This window comes from Sinocyclocheilus rhinocerous, unplaced genomic scaffold (genome assembly GCF_001515625.1).
Source record: "Sinocyclocheilus rhinocerous isolate Xijiao unplaced genomic scaffold, SAMN03320098_v1.1 scaffold1382, whole genome shotgun sequence".
In the NCBI taxonomy this organism is placed as follows: domain Eukaryota; kingdom Metazoa; phylum Chordata; class Actinopteri; order Cypriniformes; family Cyprinidae; genus Sinocyclocheilus; species Sinocyclocheilus rhinocerous.
The window spans coordinates 713,574-729,604 of record NW_015657958.1 but is presented as its reverse complement, the minus strand read 5'-3'; the positions used below and the strand labels follow the sequence as shown (position 1 = coordinate 729,604).

At 38.7% G+C, this 16,031-nt stretch overlaps 2 protein-coding genes across 4 annotated transcripts in view; one reads left to right on the top strand and one right to left on the bottom strand.

Moving 5' to 3' along the window:
• Nucleotides 1–246: 246 nt before the first annotated feature.
• Nucleotides 247–10,016, bottom strand: cct7 (chaperonin containing TCP1, subunit 7 (eta)). The gene is made up of 11 exons (XM_016529787.1): nt 9,934–10,016; nt 8,809–8,962; nt 8,595–8,701; nt 7,963–8,141; nt 7,693–7,864; nt 5,991–6,155; nt 4,801–4,989; nt 4,454–4,551; nt 4,199–4,331; nt 995–1,201; nt 247–895 (listed from the first exon to the last, which is right to left on the bottom strand). Exons 1-11 carry the CDS (start codon nt 9,937–9,939, stop codon nt 662–664), a joined length of 1,644 nt encoding a protein of 547 aa, XP_016385273.1. The 5' UTR covers nt 9,940–10,016; the 3' UTR covers nt 247–661.
• A 2,838-nt stretch (nt 10,017–12,854) lies between these two features.
• slc8a4b (solute carrier family 8 member 4b) overlaps nt 12,855–16,031 on the top strand; it is a 68,783-nt gene continuing 65,606 nt past the window's right edge. For all 3 annotated transcript variants that reach the window (XM_016529783.1, XM_016529782.1, XM_016529784.1), the window contains exons 1-2: nt 12,855–13,313; nt 14,211–14,398. The gene's annotated coding sequence lies outside the window, so the exon portion shown is untranslated. The remainder of the gene's footprint in view (nt 13,314–14,210; nt 14,399–16,031) is intronic.

Sequence of the window (16,031 nt, the reverse complement as noted above, 5' to 3'; positions counted from 1 at the left end):
TATGGGAATTAAGTTGGGCTTTAAATCACATCATACTGTTAGCATATAGTCCTACAATTTTGACTTTAGTTTAATACATACTATGAAGCTGTTTGTATACTAATCACAATGCCTGAAAATAAAATATATTTTCCTTTAAATGTTATAATGCTTAAGATATCAATTCTAATGTCTGAAGTCTCTTACCACTCTGACTCATGACTAAAAGGTTAAATCACAAATAAAGAAAGAAATCACACACAAATGTTGAGAAGCAAAAGTACTGATTTTAATGGTCCAATAAATAGTTCCACCAAATGACCAACACAGGAACGTATGTCAGCAGAGTGCCTGCATATCAGTGCTTATACAGATCTACAAACTGATCACTCTTTATTTGAGTGTCTGTATGGTTTGTATGTGTTCTCAGACTTTCACAAAACAACATTCAAATCTCCAACTATCCAATAGATGATTCAATCCCTGGAACAATTAGCAAAAATGACATTTTATTCTGCTTTAGCCTTTGTAAACACACGGAAATGCTTGGATTTAGTAGGACCAGAAAGTAACAAAATGGGTCAAGGAAACAAATCAAGGCCCTATAAGTGGCCAGCATTTGTTTTGACCTTCTGAGTCAGTCCAGAGGCTCTTCCCAAGACACTATGGGGATGGGTGTGGATTAGTGGGCGTGTGGGGGTCTACCACGACCTCTTCCTCTGCCAGCAGGTGCCGCTGGGCTGTCAGCAGTAGAGCGAGGGTTCTTGATGGTCTCATCCACTGAGAGGATGAGACACGCAGCTTCAGAGGCAGCGGTCAGGGCATTAATACGCACAATAGAGGGCTCCCATACACACGCCTGGAAGTTATCTGCTATATCTTCATTATTCACGTCCACTCCATACCACATACCACCCTAAGGAAAAGAGAGATCATGCAAATGGATTAATTATAACACTGACATTTAATTTAGATGATTTAATGAAAAATAAATAGGCATGACTTGTGTAAGTACCTGTGCATGCTTGGCCCTCAGTTTGTTTAGGATATTGGTAGCATCAAAGCCTGCGTTGTCACACAGCTGTCTGGGAATAATCTCCAGGGCTTTGGCATAGGCTCCGATCAGCAGCTGCTGCTTCCCTGGAATTGTTCTTGAGTAATCCCTCAGATACTTCGACAGCTCCATCTCAATAGCGCCACCTCCAGCAACAATAGAGTCATTCTGTCATGGGGAAATACATGTTCAGTACATGACTATATTTGTAGCGTTCAGCAAGGACTATGTCTGTTTTACTTTTAAAGGGGTCCTATTATTCTTTTTCACTGTTTGAATTTTAGTCAGTGTGTAGTGTGTATGTTTGGGCATTAAAAAGATCTACAAAGTTACAAATCTCAAAGTCCACTCCAAAGGGAGAAAAATCCCTTTTCAAGAACTACAACGAACAGTTCGTTTTGACTACAGCGTTGTTTTCCGGGTTTTGTGATGTCACAAAGCGGCCCATTAGAATATTATTAAAATAATTCACGCCTACGGAAATTCGAATGGTTTGGGGGTGGGGAAGGGCGAGGTCATGGTTAGAATGCTTGGTTGAGTGCATCAGACAAGACGACGACGACGAAGAAGAAGTGCTGCTGTAGCTAGGGGTGTGCCGGTACGAGTATCGGTACCAAACGGTTCACGGGGAAAATTCCAAATGGAAGTGATCATCCCTATCCCCTTGGAGTGGGGACTTTGGAGTGAGCAGGGCACGTGCATGCCATTATGTAGTCGTTTGGAATGCACTTGGCAAAGGGAGCGACTTAATTTCCTCATTATCTTCAGCTGGCATGTTCCCGTGACAACACAGCACAGTGTCCGTCAGCAGATGTCGCTGTTTTACTGTCATAAATGTCTTTTTATTGTTGTTAGTATAACTGTTGCAAATAAACATACATTTTATATTTTAAAAAGTTTTATATATATTAGTTTTTATATATAAAAACTAATATATATAAAACTTTTTAAAATATAAAATGTACATTTTTTTATGCCAGTGTCCATCAGCGAATCTGATGCGTTGTCACGGGAACATGCCAGCTGAAGATAATGAGGAAATTACGTTGCTCGCTTTGCCAAGTGCATTCCAAACGACTAATGGCATGCACGTGCCCTGCTCACTCCAAAGTCCCCACTCCAAGGGGATAGGGATGATCACTTCCATTTGGAATTTACCCCGTGAACCGTTTGGTACCGATACTCGTACCGGCACACCCCTAGCTGTAGCGTCAAGTTTTCACAAGTTATTACACATGCACCTGAATAATTACGTAAATATGTTAAAATTATGAAAACGTTTTTATAAATTGCTGACAGTACAATACTGGACAATGATGTAATCTGCAGAATTTACACTTCAATTATGAGAATATAGTGTTTCTCATTCATTGATTTATTGGTTGCGCCCACCACAATATCAAAACTGACCGCCACAAATAGATTTTCCAAAAGGCTTTGACTTCGTTGAATAAACATGAGAGCTGCACGTTTCAAAATCGAAACCCGGTGCGGGTGTTTTTATATCCCTGTATTTCTGAAGGAAACCGACTGTCTTCAGAAAATTTTGGATATCATTTTAATTTCATCTTGCATGTAATGCCTGATAAAGCAGCGTTTGTGAGCGGAGCGCTGCTTTGTGTACAGGCGTTACCGGGGAAACCTCGATCTCTACCACTCCTCCTGCTACTGACCGCCACAAATAGATTTTCCAAAAGGCTTTGACTTCGTTGAATAAACATGAGAGCTGCACGTTTCAAAATCGAAACCCGGTGCGGGTGTTTTTATATCCCTGTATTTCTGAAGGAAACCGACTGTCTTCAGAAAATTTTGGATATCATTTTAATTTCATCTTGCATGTAATGCCTGATAAAGCAGCGTTTGTGAGCGGAGCGCTGCTTTGTGTACAGGCGTTACCGGGGAAACCTCGATCTCTACCACTCCTCCTGCTGGCAGAGAATGAATTTGCATATACAGTATATGCCGCCACAAATAAGAGTGAAAGTCTGTGGGAAACACTGCATCATGTTAGAAATAAAGAACAATAAATATAATACATATTACCGTTGCACTTATCTGTACATAGTAAATGCAGTTATTTTTATGCGGCTGTTGAAATCGTATTTAAAATGTGATTTAGCCCCCCCCAAAAAAAAAACAACAATAACGTTACCACTCTAATATGTCTTGAAATATCCGTGAGTGCAAAGGTTCTGCACGATCCTCTTGTTCAATATTGTCGGGGTTTGAATCCGGTGTCCTGACATTTTATCCTACCCGTCAGATTTTCCTACCAGGGCTTACTGTGCATGCGCACATCAATATTGCATCCTTTTTCTCATGCTGAACAACAATATTTAATGTATCTGCATTACTGTAAGGGTAAGTTTAGGGTTGGGGAAGGTGTAGACATTAATAAAACACAATCTAACAAATTATTTATTGTTGGTTTCCGGTAGCTGTATCCCTTCTAGCCGCAACCGCGAATATAACACATAATTACTGTATTTGCATTACTGTAAGGGTAGGTTTAGGGTTGTGGTTGGTGTAGATGTTAATAAACCATCATTTTACAGGTAGCATTTTTCGTAGTCGAATTGTACTACCCACTGTTTTAATGGGAGGTAGCAAAATCTGACAGGGTAGCACAAATCGACAGAACACCGGCTCAAATTGATATGGCAATATTAACACCATCCTTAACTATACCGAAACAGACAGAACTTGCTGCTTTGGCAAGGGGCGTGGCAGTACTGAAACACTGTCTAAGGCGGGCCTTCATCAAACCCAGAACTATTCGAGCCATTTGTGCCAGGTTGGGGAGAAAGGTATTGTAATAATGTAAATTATGTGAAAAATAATGTGTTTTTCGAACCACCAAGCATGAGAGCATGTTCTAGCACACCCCAAAACAAAATCAAGACTTTGTAAAAGAGCATAATAGGACCCCTTTAATAGCTAAAGAAACTTGTCTCCCCCTGCTGGCAGTTTTTAAAACATTCAGAAATTTCAGCGCATCATGATTATTCAGGACTAGAGTACTACTGTCCTATGTCATTCAGCTTACTATACATTGTTAACACAAAGTTTTCAGTCTTTGCCCACAAGAAATACTTGTCAAAAAATCAAAGATAAAATAAATCTGTAGTTGTAGTCATTTGTAGCAAGAGATGAAGTTTTCCCCACCTTGATTGCTCTGCGCACAATCATGATGGCATCGTGCAGTGAGCGATCTGTTTCCTCCATGAACTGCTCTGCACCCCCCCTCAGGATGATGGTGCAGGTCTTGGCCTTAGGGCAGCCTCTGAAGAAGTTGTATCTGTAATGCAATACACACAGTTAAATTGTGTGTACGGAAAATATTTACGTGAACATTACTTATTAAAATCTCCAGTTTCATGGACAGAATTACATTTTGTAGTTACATAGAAAAAAACATACCTTTCTCCTCCAACCTGCACTTCTTCAAAGAGCTCACACTGTCCAAGCACATCATCAGTCAAGGCACCGACACTGGTCTGAATAGAGCCACCACAGGCCTGGAGGAGACATTACAGCTGCTTTAACTGCTACACGGTCAACAACACATAACTACCACGTCCAACACATTATTACGTGTGCATAAGAGATGATATATGGCATTAATTTACTCATGATAGCAGAATTACAACGCTAAATAAAATTGGACTATATTTACCCCAATATAAAAACAGACTGGAATCGAATCACAAAAGTACTGATATACAGCCAAAGCTAAATGACAGCATAAACACAGGATATCATCACACCATCATAGTTCTCTTAAGATCTTCCTCCACAACACGGCCTGCACAGAACAGATCTCTGTCTGCAAAGTATTGTGTAGCAACATCTCCAATGGGCAGCTTTGACAGCACCACTTTAGCGCCAGATTTGTAGATCTTCTCCAGCTTATCGTATAGGATGTTCCATTCAGCATCAACAATGGCCTGATAGTCCTGCAAACAGCCACAGAAACATGTGGAAAAACAACTGAGTTTGGCCATGATGGATTATTGACATGAATTTACAGACTTTGGGAATGGTTAGTGTCACTACAATAAAATAGTCAGTTTTCTGACTTGCTTATGGCCTAGTTTAATCATCATTTGGTCTCACCAATCAAAGAGACAACCTGTGATGGTTAACCCTTTCACATGTGTGTTTCTAGCTATTCTAGCTGAGCACCCAGCGTGAGGTTTTTTTTAGGCAACCATTATTTTAAAATGAATCGCCTTATAGTTTCCATGGCGACGCATCATGCTTGTCATGTGACACACCACAGCCAAAATAGCGCTGTATGACACATGTATAACTTTTCTTTTGTTTTTGCTTTTTTATTAAAAATATTCACAAACATGTTCACTATATAATAAAATATCTGATAATCCGATTCTCAAATATGTGCAAGTAAATGTATTTGGTAGTTTATACACTTTTATAATGACCATGTTAGTTGATCTATAGCGGGTGATGGGCGCCGCCATGTTAGTTCGCGTTGAATCCGAGCTGTGGGATTTACAACACGTAAATTCATCCTCTCCTCCCGAAAGACATTAAAGTAAGTCTCCGGTGAACTGGGAGAAGAGCAGAGTAAACCTTATTGTACCTACACAATGTGTATATGATATCAACAAAACATGTTGTCAGATTATATTTGTAAGGATCATTATTGCCGCTTCCATAGACATCGGTGTGTATTTTACAAACTATAAATGTATTGTTTTGCTAGTACTTATGTGTAATTAAATATATGCAACCTAAAATACGCATTATATGGTTGAAGACACTGAACAGTTGTGCTAATATAACAAGCGCGCAGCGTCTGTCTCTGGTTCCGCACCAGCCAAAGCGCGAAAGCAGATTTTAATTCAGCAGTTGATCATGTGACACAGTGTGATCGTACGCTCCAGGGACCAGCCTAGAATGATCACACCAGTGGGTTAAGAGCAGTACTGACCTCCACAGAGTTGACACGGACTTCTGCATTATCCTTCTCTGCCTTCAACTCCAGCTCAATGTTGAGCAGTGCGATTTTTGGGTTCACATAGCGCTTGGGCTGCATCTCAAAGCCAGCATAGGAGAAGGTCTTCTTGAATGCCACACCAGCTACAAGCTGGGAGTCCTGATAGACAGAAACAAAAACAAAGGAATGCAATGTTAAAATCTACATGTTTCTTTTGCTGCAATTCAATAGAGACCTACTTCGCCAATACTGCATCTCTGTGAGATTACTATGGGTAAATCCACACTGTTCAGCTATTCCACAACAATGATCCTTAAATGTACTGCGTTAGGCTAACCGAGACTTGTCATTTGCACTTATATATTGTTGCTCTTTTGTTAGTTTTGACTGCTTTTATTGTCCTCATTTGTAAGTCGCTTTGGATAAAAGCGTCTTCTAAATGACTAAATGTAAATGTAAAGGCTTTGTTCAGACTGGCAACAAAAATCAGTTTTATCTTATCTAGTAAAGGCTGGAATGGCTTTTCCCCTGATTTGCCATCTGGAGTAAGTCAACGCTAGTTGGAGAAGGTCAGAACCAGTCTGCATATTTTCAATAGTAAGATTTGACATTTCATCGAAAAACGTATAGTGTATGATGGACAGAATTCGATTTTCTAGCTTCAGACAAAGATTCCATCTAGTCAGAGATTATTAAACATGTTGAAGCCAATTTTTAACAAATCTCCTAGCAACAAGCTATATTTTGCGCGAGTTTGTTGCATTTCAAATAACCTGCCCAGTTGTTCTCCATTTACAAAGTAGGCAAAAGTATGGCACGTAGTGTTTTAAAGGGGTCCTATTATGCTTTTTCACTTTTTCAACTTTAGTTAGTCTGTAATGTTGCTGTTTGTGTATAAAAAAGATCTGCGAAGTTACAAATCTCAAAGTCCAATTCAAAGGGAGATATTTTATTTAACAGAAATCACTTTTCAAAAACTACAACGAACGACTCGTTTGGACTATAACGCATATTTTCCGGGATTTGTGATATCACAAATATCGACGAATGGGACGAGACCTGGTTGAGCTGCACTAGAGAAGGCAACGAGTGTTATCACTATGTCAGAGACACGCTAGCTTTCCCCAAGGCAGACGAACTTAGAGTGGTTACAATCATCCAGGTTTAAATCGCGCTCGAATTGATGTGATTTTGACGCAAAATTTACACTGAAGCTCGCAGGCAGCTATAGTAAGGGGCATGACATTTTCCGAACAGGTGCCGAGTGGTGCCAATCACAGCAGATTTCGTATTTCAGAAGGCGGGCCTTCATTTGATACAGGAACTATTTGAGCCGTTCATGCCAGACTGGGGAGAGAGGTGTTGTAATAATGTAAAATATGTGAAAAATAATGTGTTTTTCAAACAACCTAGTATGAGAGCCTGTTCTAGTACACCCCCAAAACAAAATCAAGACTTTGTAAAAGAGCATAATAGGACCCCTTTAAAATCTATTTTAAAAGATGTGAGGTGTACTAATAAAGATAAAGTATTGATTACAATATCTACTGTACAAACAGATCTGAACATACAGATTTCAACACTTCAAAAAAAGACAGTGATAGTCAGTCCAAATGATGTGTTCGCAGTGTGAACAAAAACCTAAAATAAAAAATAAATAAAATTCCTTGGAATCCAGAACCCTGCTCCCTCTCACCTCCAGAGCGCCACCCTGCACCTTCTTCACTCCAATCATCTTCAGAGGAAGTAGATCATCCAGCATCATCACTGCATCCACCACCATCTTGGAGAAGAATTCCTTCTGTCCTGCAATCAGCTTGGAGTTCAGAGCCGTAGCAGCACACTTCTCCAACAACCTCCTCTGCTCTCTGTGGTAGCAACAGAGGACAAATGATTAGCTCTGTGACATTTATATGATAATAACACATGACTATAATACATAACTGCACACAGGGTCAGGACTCACTGCTTGTCATCCTTTTTGATGGTAACAGCGATTTCGTTGATCTTTTTGACAGCGAGCTGTGTGGCGATGCGGAACGCTCTGATGATGGTCTGGGGGTGAAGCCCCTCCTCTACATATGGCTTTAACTGCTTCAGAAACTCAGCAGCAAGCAGAGTCACTGAGGTGGTGCCATCACCAACCTAAACAAACACACACAATGTAGATGATACACTCTAGTGCATTTAAAGAGCCATAAGATAATTATGCAAATTGCGCCCATCTTGTTTAAAAAATAAAATTTCTAATTAAGAAACAGACATAACAGGCTCCTTCAGTCATGTTTACATTCACAATACTGTCTTAAGTGCACAACTGCTTTTGTAAAAAAAAAAGAAAAAAGAAAATGTATCATTAAAAAATGTAAAGTGCTATCCTTCTGCTACAAAATATAGATTCTGAGGCTAAAACTATAACAGAACATTTTATAAATATGTGCTTTGTAGTCAATAATTAGTTGAACAGGTGTTTCATAGCATATCTATAATATAATATTGTCAATCAATCAACACTGAGAACTAAAACCATCTACCTAACTAACTAGTAACTACCTTTTGAAGCAGTATAAATATACCCACAGAAAGTTTCAAACTTACCTCAGCATCCTGAGATCTGGCAATGTCTACCAGAGTCTTGGCTGCAGGGTGTACAACATCCAAAAGCTTCAGAATCGTGGCTCCATCATTAGAAATAGTGGCTTTGCCTGCAAGATAACGTCATGTAAATCACAGCATAAAAATGTTAATATCATAGTATAACAGTCTGAGTCCTTCCCAATCAAACAACACTTGTATAGAAATTCAGACTTACCTCTGTTATCTACCACAAGCTTGTCCATGCCACGGGGGCCGAGGGTGGTCCGCACAGCCTCTGCCACAACCTGGCAGGCATTGATGTTACTGATGAGCTGTGGGATCCCCTGAGAGCTGTCTGTGCCCTCCTTCAGGAGGATGACTGGAGTGGGCTGAGGGGAGATGTTTAGGAATCACTATATCATAACTACACCATCTTTTGAATTCCATTAGAAGTTTTTAATATTTTTAAGAACAGATCAAACTAGAAAAAACAACAACATTATTTCAAATAGATACATTCACAATATTATGCAATTGTGCTAATTTCCATGATCTTTCTAAGCCTGTATATCACAATTTTTAAATCACTGATTTTTTAAAGGTTTTCCATGACCATGGGAGACTTTTGACAGTTCTCACACAGCCAGTGTATTGACCATTTAACGTTATATAAGTTAATTAATAAAGTGCTGTGATATTTACTTATACAACTTTTGCATACATACGTCCAATATCTCTTTTTCTCTTTATATACACACAGAGACATATTATAACGCTATTATAAATAACAGTAATACCCGCTCTTGTCTTAGTTTTTGCAGTTGCTGTCATGCACAAAAATGTATGTCATGAATAACACTAATCTCTCTGTGTGTGTGTGTCTACGTACTAAAAATAAAGGTCTTTATTCGGAAAATTAAAAAAATGTTTTATAAAGTCACAGGTTTATCATAGCAACTAAAGAGACGAACAGTATTGAAGGTGTAACCGGTTCATTAGCTCTTTCTCCTTTACCGAAATTATGCTAAACTAAAGCCTCTGGCATCATTTAGCAACCACACGGATTAAAACTAATAAAGAAAATATAGTGAAATATAAAACGTACAGAGTCGACTTTTGCACATCGCGTCGTAATTCTGCCAGTCACTTTCATACAGAAGAATGAATCGTTAGCCACCAAGCTAACTAGCATCAATGTAAACCTTTAGGCGTATTATCTTATCTAAAACAGAAATGATCTCACAAACATGTCCTTTGTGTTTTATTCTCCCTGGACGTTTATCTCCCAGCACTAGGAAATGCGACAAAAGTTCAGATGACGATGGATTTGAAGGCAAAACAGTAATGAAAAAGCACTCACCATCATGTTTGCAGGCTAGAGGAGGACGCTGCCGGGTGAGGTACCCACAATGCACCTAGAACTCTCTAGAACACGAGACGCGGTTGTTGTTAAACTGATGATGACCATCAGAGGGCGCTATTACTACAGTTTTCATGTCTGCTGCTCTGCAACCTAATAAGAGGATTTCTTTTCCCCAACATATCGGCTATTAATTAGTTGTTAAATAAATAAATAAATAAACAAATGTTGCATTATGGAAGGTAAATTTACATTTCCACCAGGAAATACACTTCGTAGTGGAAAGTAAGTGGTTTGTTTAAATACTAATAAATAAATGTAAACAAACAAACAAACAAAAAACAATAAATAAATAATACATAAGAAACTATTTAAATAAATAAAGTAGCCTTGCAGGCCACAATATGTAAAATGCCTGCTTAGCTGCCTAATGTAAAATAGTTATTAAAATGTTTCAAATAAATAAATCAATAATATGTGACAAATGTTAGCAATATGAAATTACATTTCCATCAGTTAACTATTTGACATTTCTATTTTATCCTAAACATTGATTGACCAGTTTTATTACATTTGTTTAAAACAAACAAACAAATAAATGAATAGTTTGTACTGGCGTTAGAGAGGAATGACATTGAATAGAGCTCATCTACAAGTTGTACGCAGATTACCTCACTCTTTCTTTTAGTCCCCCATTCCTCTACTTCGACTCCATTATTTATATCCTGTATAGACCTATATGTATTTTTTTTGTAGATTTTATTGAAATTTTGTATGGCTCTGTCTTATCACCACACAATGTTACATAATTTTAACCTCCTTTAACATTTTTTTTCTCTCAGTGGCTGAACCACAGAGAGATTATCCTTCAGAACAATAATATTCAGGGTAAATTAAATCAAACAGACAAACATTAAAAACATAGTGTTTAAAGCACAAATAACAACACTCAGACTTCAATAATTTATCTGTTCAGACGTTATATACACGCACCCTGCCTCGCCCTTATGGAGGGTACCTTTTAACTGGGATATTTCTGGCATCTATGGCAGCTGACTCACCCATCTGTAAGACTGCACAAGATGAAGATCCAGCGCTATGTAAAATGTTCTAGGCCCCATCCAGACACACAGAGATGTCTGAAAAATATAAAGAATATAACCTGCCTTGATCCAGACCAAAGTCACGACTGGTCAAGCAAAGCTCTCTGAATGTGATTTGAACTGTCAGTCAAAGCTTTCAGAGCTGAGCCCTCACTAACAACAATTGAACTAGATCTCAGGCACCCCGCCTTAGCACTCAAAAGAGACCTACCACAGATCTTATTCGGCCTTTATGCCCTCTCTCTTTCTCCCCCTGTTTTTCTGTCCCTCTGTCATTATCAACCCTCTTTCCAATCTCTCCTCCTTTACTGTACCCTTTAATGTAGCCATGCCACTCCATATATGTCCTCTGTGTGATAGAGTTCAGGCTGTAATCACAAACACCAGTGATGAATGGAGGTTGCTGGCAGCTTTTGGCACTGGCAATCTTTTCCTCCTCTCTTCTTCCAGTCTATTATATGGACCACCAAGCACCGGGTGCTTCATGTGGACTTGATGATTCCTAGCACAGAAATGCAGCTATAGATTGGTGAGATAAGGCTGGGTAGTTCCGAATAGTTCCATTTTAAGAATACTGCAAACCGTAATTTAAACATGACACAACATTCAGGGAGATGGATGTGTATAGGGTTCACACATCTTTAGACATTAAAGCGATGTGCAGTGATTTGGATCCAAGAACTGGCATAGCAGGACTGAATCAGTTTAGAGGGCTCAATATTTAATTAGACAAGAGTGTGTGTGCATTCATACGTTAGTGTTTCTCGGTCCCTTATTAACTAAATCTCATGTAAATATCCGCACTTGAACAAGCAAATCCATGGCCACTGAAAGTGTTGTGCATGTGCAGCACTAGGTAAACCATTAATCTGAACACTTGCATCATGCTTGACAATTAAAAAGCCAATCCATCACAGCCTAATCAATACCTTCTCACTCTGAAGGGTGGGGGTGTTTGTCCTAATAACTGTTTTGGGACCTGCCATTAATCTTTCTACAAACAAAATGTGTGAGTTTGTTTGCTGTATAGTGAAGTCACGGCTTAAAGGGCTTTGCTGTATTTATGACATATTACTGGATTACTTTAAACGGGAAAAAATAGGCTAACTGCTGGCAAAATAACCGCTTCCAATTACTGGAGCAATAGTCTGGTATTGACTGTTTGGACTCTCTGCAGAACAAAAATAACCACATTTTTTACAAGGCTCTATTACAAAATTAAAGTAATATTTGTCCTTATAGTAACAGCTGTTTTTGACTTTATAGTGACACCTATTGGCCTGGATGTATGAACTATGCACATTCAATTCGTACTATATATATATATATATATGTGTGTGTGTGTGTGTGTGTGTTTCTGCTTTGTAAGCACCATGAGCACAGAGAAGTGACTAAAAGTGTAATATAAAAGTCCCTATTAGTATTACTATTATTATTATTATTATTATTATTTTAGCACATCATGTGCTGTCAACATGGCAGCACCCATGAGAGGGAGATCAGCTCCATGCAGAATAAAGAGAATACTGGCATGACTGGTGGCATTTAATGGGAGTGTAATGGAGGTCATTTTATTTTAATTAATGTTATTGCACAGATGAACAGTTGTTCCATATGTGTACAACTTTTCTCATTTTAAAATAAGAACACTGCATCTTTAATTGTATTACTCATTAACATCCGCTGTAGAAACGCACAAAGCCTAAGCAGTTTTTACGAATGATGTAGACCAAGTCATGTATGTGGCACTCTCTCTCTCTCTCCCCACCCTCGACACAGCAGCTGATGCTGATGCTGATGCTGATGCTGATACGAGGACGCTCATTCTGACCCTCACATCCTGAGCGGCGAAACACCGTCACCTGCTCCTCCTCTATTCTCTTCATTGAACTTTGAGCAGCGCATTCATTCATAGTCAACAGCGATTAGTGGAGAGATGACAAGAGGAACCACTCACGAGAGGAATTCATTACAATGACGGTCATCAGCGGAGGAGACGTACGTGGACACTAGATCAGTTTGAACAGAGCAGGACACATAGGGGTTCTGTGTCTTAGGAGGAAGCGAGAGCTATTTCCATTCCCTAACAGCTCAAACCAGTGCCAAACGGGAACTGACTGTTTATTGAAAACAGATCGTGAGGGCGACTGTTTTATTTAGTCAATACAGGAGCAACGAACGGAGAGAAACCTGTATTGCAGGAGCCAGAGAAGACCACTAAAAGTCCGTCTGAACAAAAGATTTCAACTAACGGAGAGCTACACTGAAATTTGGAAGGTCGGTTGATGCTGAAGTGAACAAATGCTAAAGTTTGTGTCATGTGAAGTTTTTTTTTTTTTTTTTAAGGATAAGAAGGCGCACGCTGTGGTAATGTTAAAAAATTTGACTTACCAAGTTACCAAGGCAATTTGTTTAATTTTAATGGAAAAAGGGTGAATTACTTTATAATTTACCGCGAAAATGTATTGTTTATAAAGAAAATATGTGTATATCACGGTACAGTGTTGTTAAAATTATGATAATTTAAGTATAAGGAATGAAATTATGAATTGAAATCACAGTACATAACACCAAGGTCGGTTTTATTCCCAGGAACAGGCATACACAAAGCTAACGTGTGCTAATGTAATGACACTAAGTGTCGCCAAACAGGAATACAGTCGCCAAAATATAATCTCGTATAACATGTCATTGTGTTTTTATAGTAGCTAGGCCTAAAGTTATAGTTTCAAAATATAGTTTTAAGGCCTAGCTCAATACTAAATTGTAAACGAATTTACGACTTTTGAGAGATATGATGTACCTATATGATGTAGGCTACATATGATACACATATGATGCATGTTTATCACCCCCCACCACCACCACCACATTCCCTGCTCTTCTGCCAATGTTAACCTTGTTTACTTTGTTTCACGCGATTTCAGTTTATATGGTAGCATTCAATTAAAATAAAGAACTTGAATATACAAATATAGTATAAAGCCAAGGATAAGTAGCCTAGCCTATAGCCTACTGCATGTAAAAGCGCTCATGGTGACTAATTCATTAAGGTTAGGCTACACAACTTGTCTGAGGCGCGCACCGCATAACAAACACACAACCATCATCGAAATGACCGTCTCAATTCTGTCAAGGCTATTAAGGTGATTAAGTTGTTTATTTGCGTTTCAGTGGGGTTACACTACCAGGTCTCCGCATACTAGAAAGCTAGTTGTCTGGCTGGAAACCACCTCGCCTCGGACGCGCTGGGGAATAGACTCCTGACATGAGCGACTAACCATCGACAAACAACAACACACCGGCGGATAAACCGCACTGATCCCTGCGAGCGACCACCTGTTTCCAGCGCAGACCAAACGGTAAGCGCTTCACTGTACCGAGGGACAATCCAAAAAGAATACTGTTTGGATAGTTACGTCTCCAAAATTTTCATCAGATGGCTCTTCATTTAATTATTGCAGTTTGAGCGACCGCTATGCGTAAAGGCGCATAGATATTAAAGTGCTGCCTGCAGGGATCTTGGAAATCCCCTTGTCATAGTTCTCGTGCTTTGTTATGCAATCACTTTGTAATGTAGTTTAACCACTGAACTGGTTAAATGATTGTTAATTAAGAACACAGAATCACAAATAAACGGGGTATTTTGAGGATCCAAATCCACTTTCATTTCCATGTGCGCGCTGATCCCTTTCTTCTTCTCATCCTTTCACTCAGACTCTATATCAGTCACCCATTCCCTCAATCCCAACGTCTCTCGCTCAGATTATTCTCCTGTAATCCAACGCACAACTGAAGTCTTATTTGATCATGCGTTACGCAACTGGCAACACTGGTCAGGACGTAGTTGTGAGCAAAATTGCGTGTTTCCTTTGTAGCAAATCCCTCTCAAATGGCATAGATTATAATGGGGAGAATTGTACACAATTGTGTGTGTGTGTACTTGTTTATGCTACATTGTGGGGACCAAATGTCCCCGCAAGGATAGTAAAACACGAAATTTTTGACATTGTGGGGGTTTGGCGACATTGTTTCGGCCTGCGGTCCCCACGAGGGAAAAAATATATAAAAAATAGTAAATGATGTTTATCTGTAAGTGTAACAATGCAAACAGGTTTTCTGTAAGGGGTAAGGTGTAGGGTTAGGGGATAGAAAATATTGTTTGGTCAGTATAAAAGTAATAGAAGTCTACGGAAAGTCCCCACAATTCACAGAAACAAACATGTGTGTGTGTGTGTGTGTGTTTGTGTACACGCGTGCGTGTGTTTTTTTCTTTTATTGTCATAAGGGAATAATTGCTTTGCATCATACCTATACATGTCTCACTCAGAATACCTTATTAGTCACAGAAAATGTTCCAGTTTTGCTAGATATTTTGTCCTTTGCGTGTCCTTACTAGTACACTGCCAGCAATTCACAAACACAAAACAAAATGATTTGACCAACACACCCAAACAGGCAGGGAGAGACATTCTTAAACAATTATATACTGCCAGATGCCCTTCTGACCCTAGTTTGGTTTGAAGGAACTACATCAACCCTAAGAAATCTATGTGTTTGTTGTGATGTAAAAGGCAAGAGGTTGAAGAAATAAATAATTCTGTTTCTTAAAATCCCCCTAGAAAAATATTGGCACTGGCATTGGTAAATCATCTTTGTGCTATTTTATCATTCCTTAAATGCAATTCAGTCTTTATGAAAGTGTCTTTATAAGCAATGAACCAACCCAACCAGCTACAAGGTGAATCACAACGTTACAAACTTTGATTAGAAGGAAAATATATTTGAAAATCATACAAAAAGATAAAGATACAAGACTGTGTACTTAATAGCATTAATGAGGGAATAAACTACAATCACGAATGACACAATCAAAATTAAAATGATAAATATAAAAATATTCATTTAAAGATGTTGATTAGAAATGATATGTTACATCTATTGCAATATATGCATATATATATATATATATATATATATATATATATGCATATA

Excerpts from the sequence above, each read along its gene's own strand:
- cct7 (XM_016529787.1), bottom strand. Across the intron at positions 4,332-4,453 it reads GTGCAGGTTGGAGGAGAAAG|ATACAACTTCTTCAGAGGCT; the intron begins GTATGTTTTTTT and ends ATTGCATTACAG. Across the intron at positions 896-994 it reads TGAGGGCCAAGCATGCACAG|GGTGGTATGTGGTATGGAGT; the intron begins GTACTTACACAA and ends TCTTTTCCTTAG.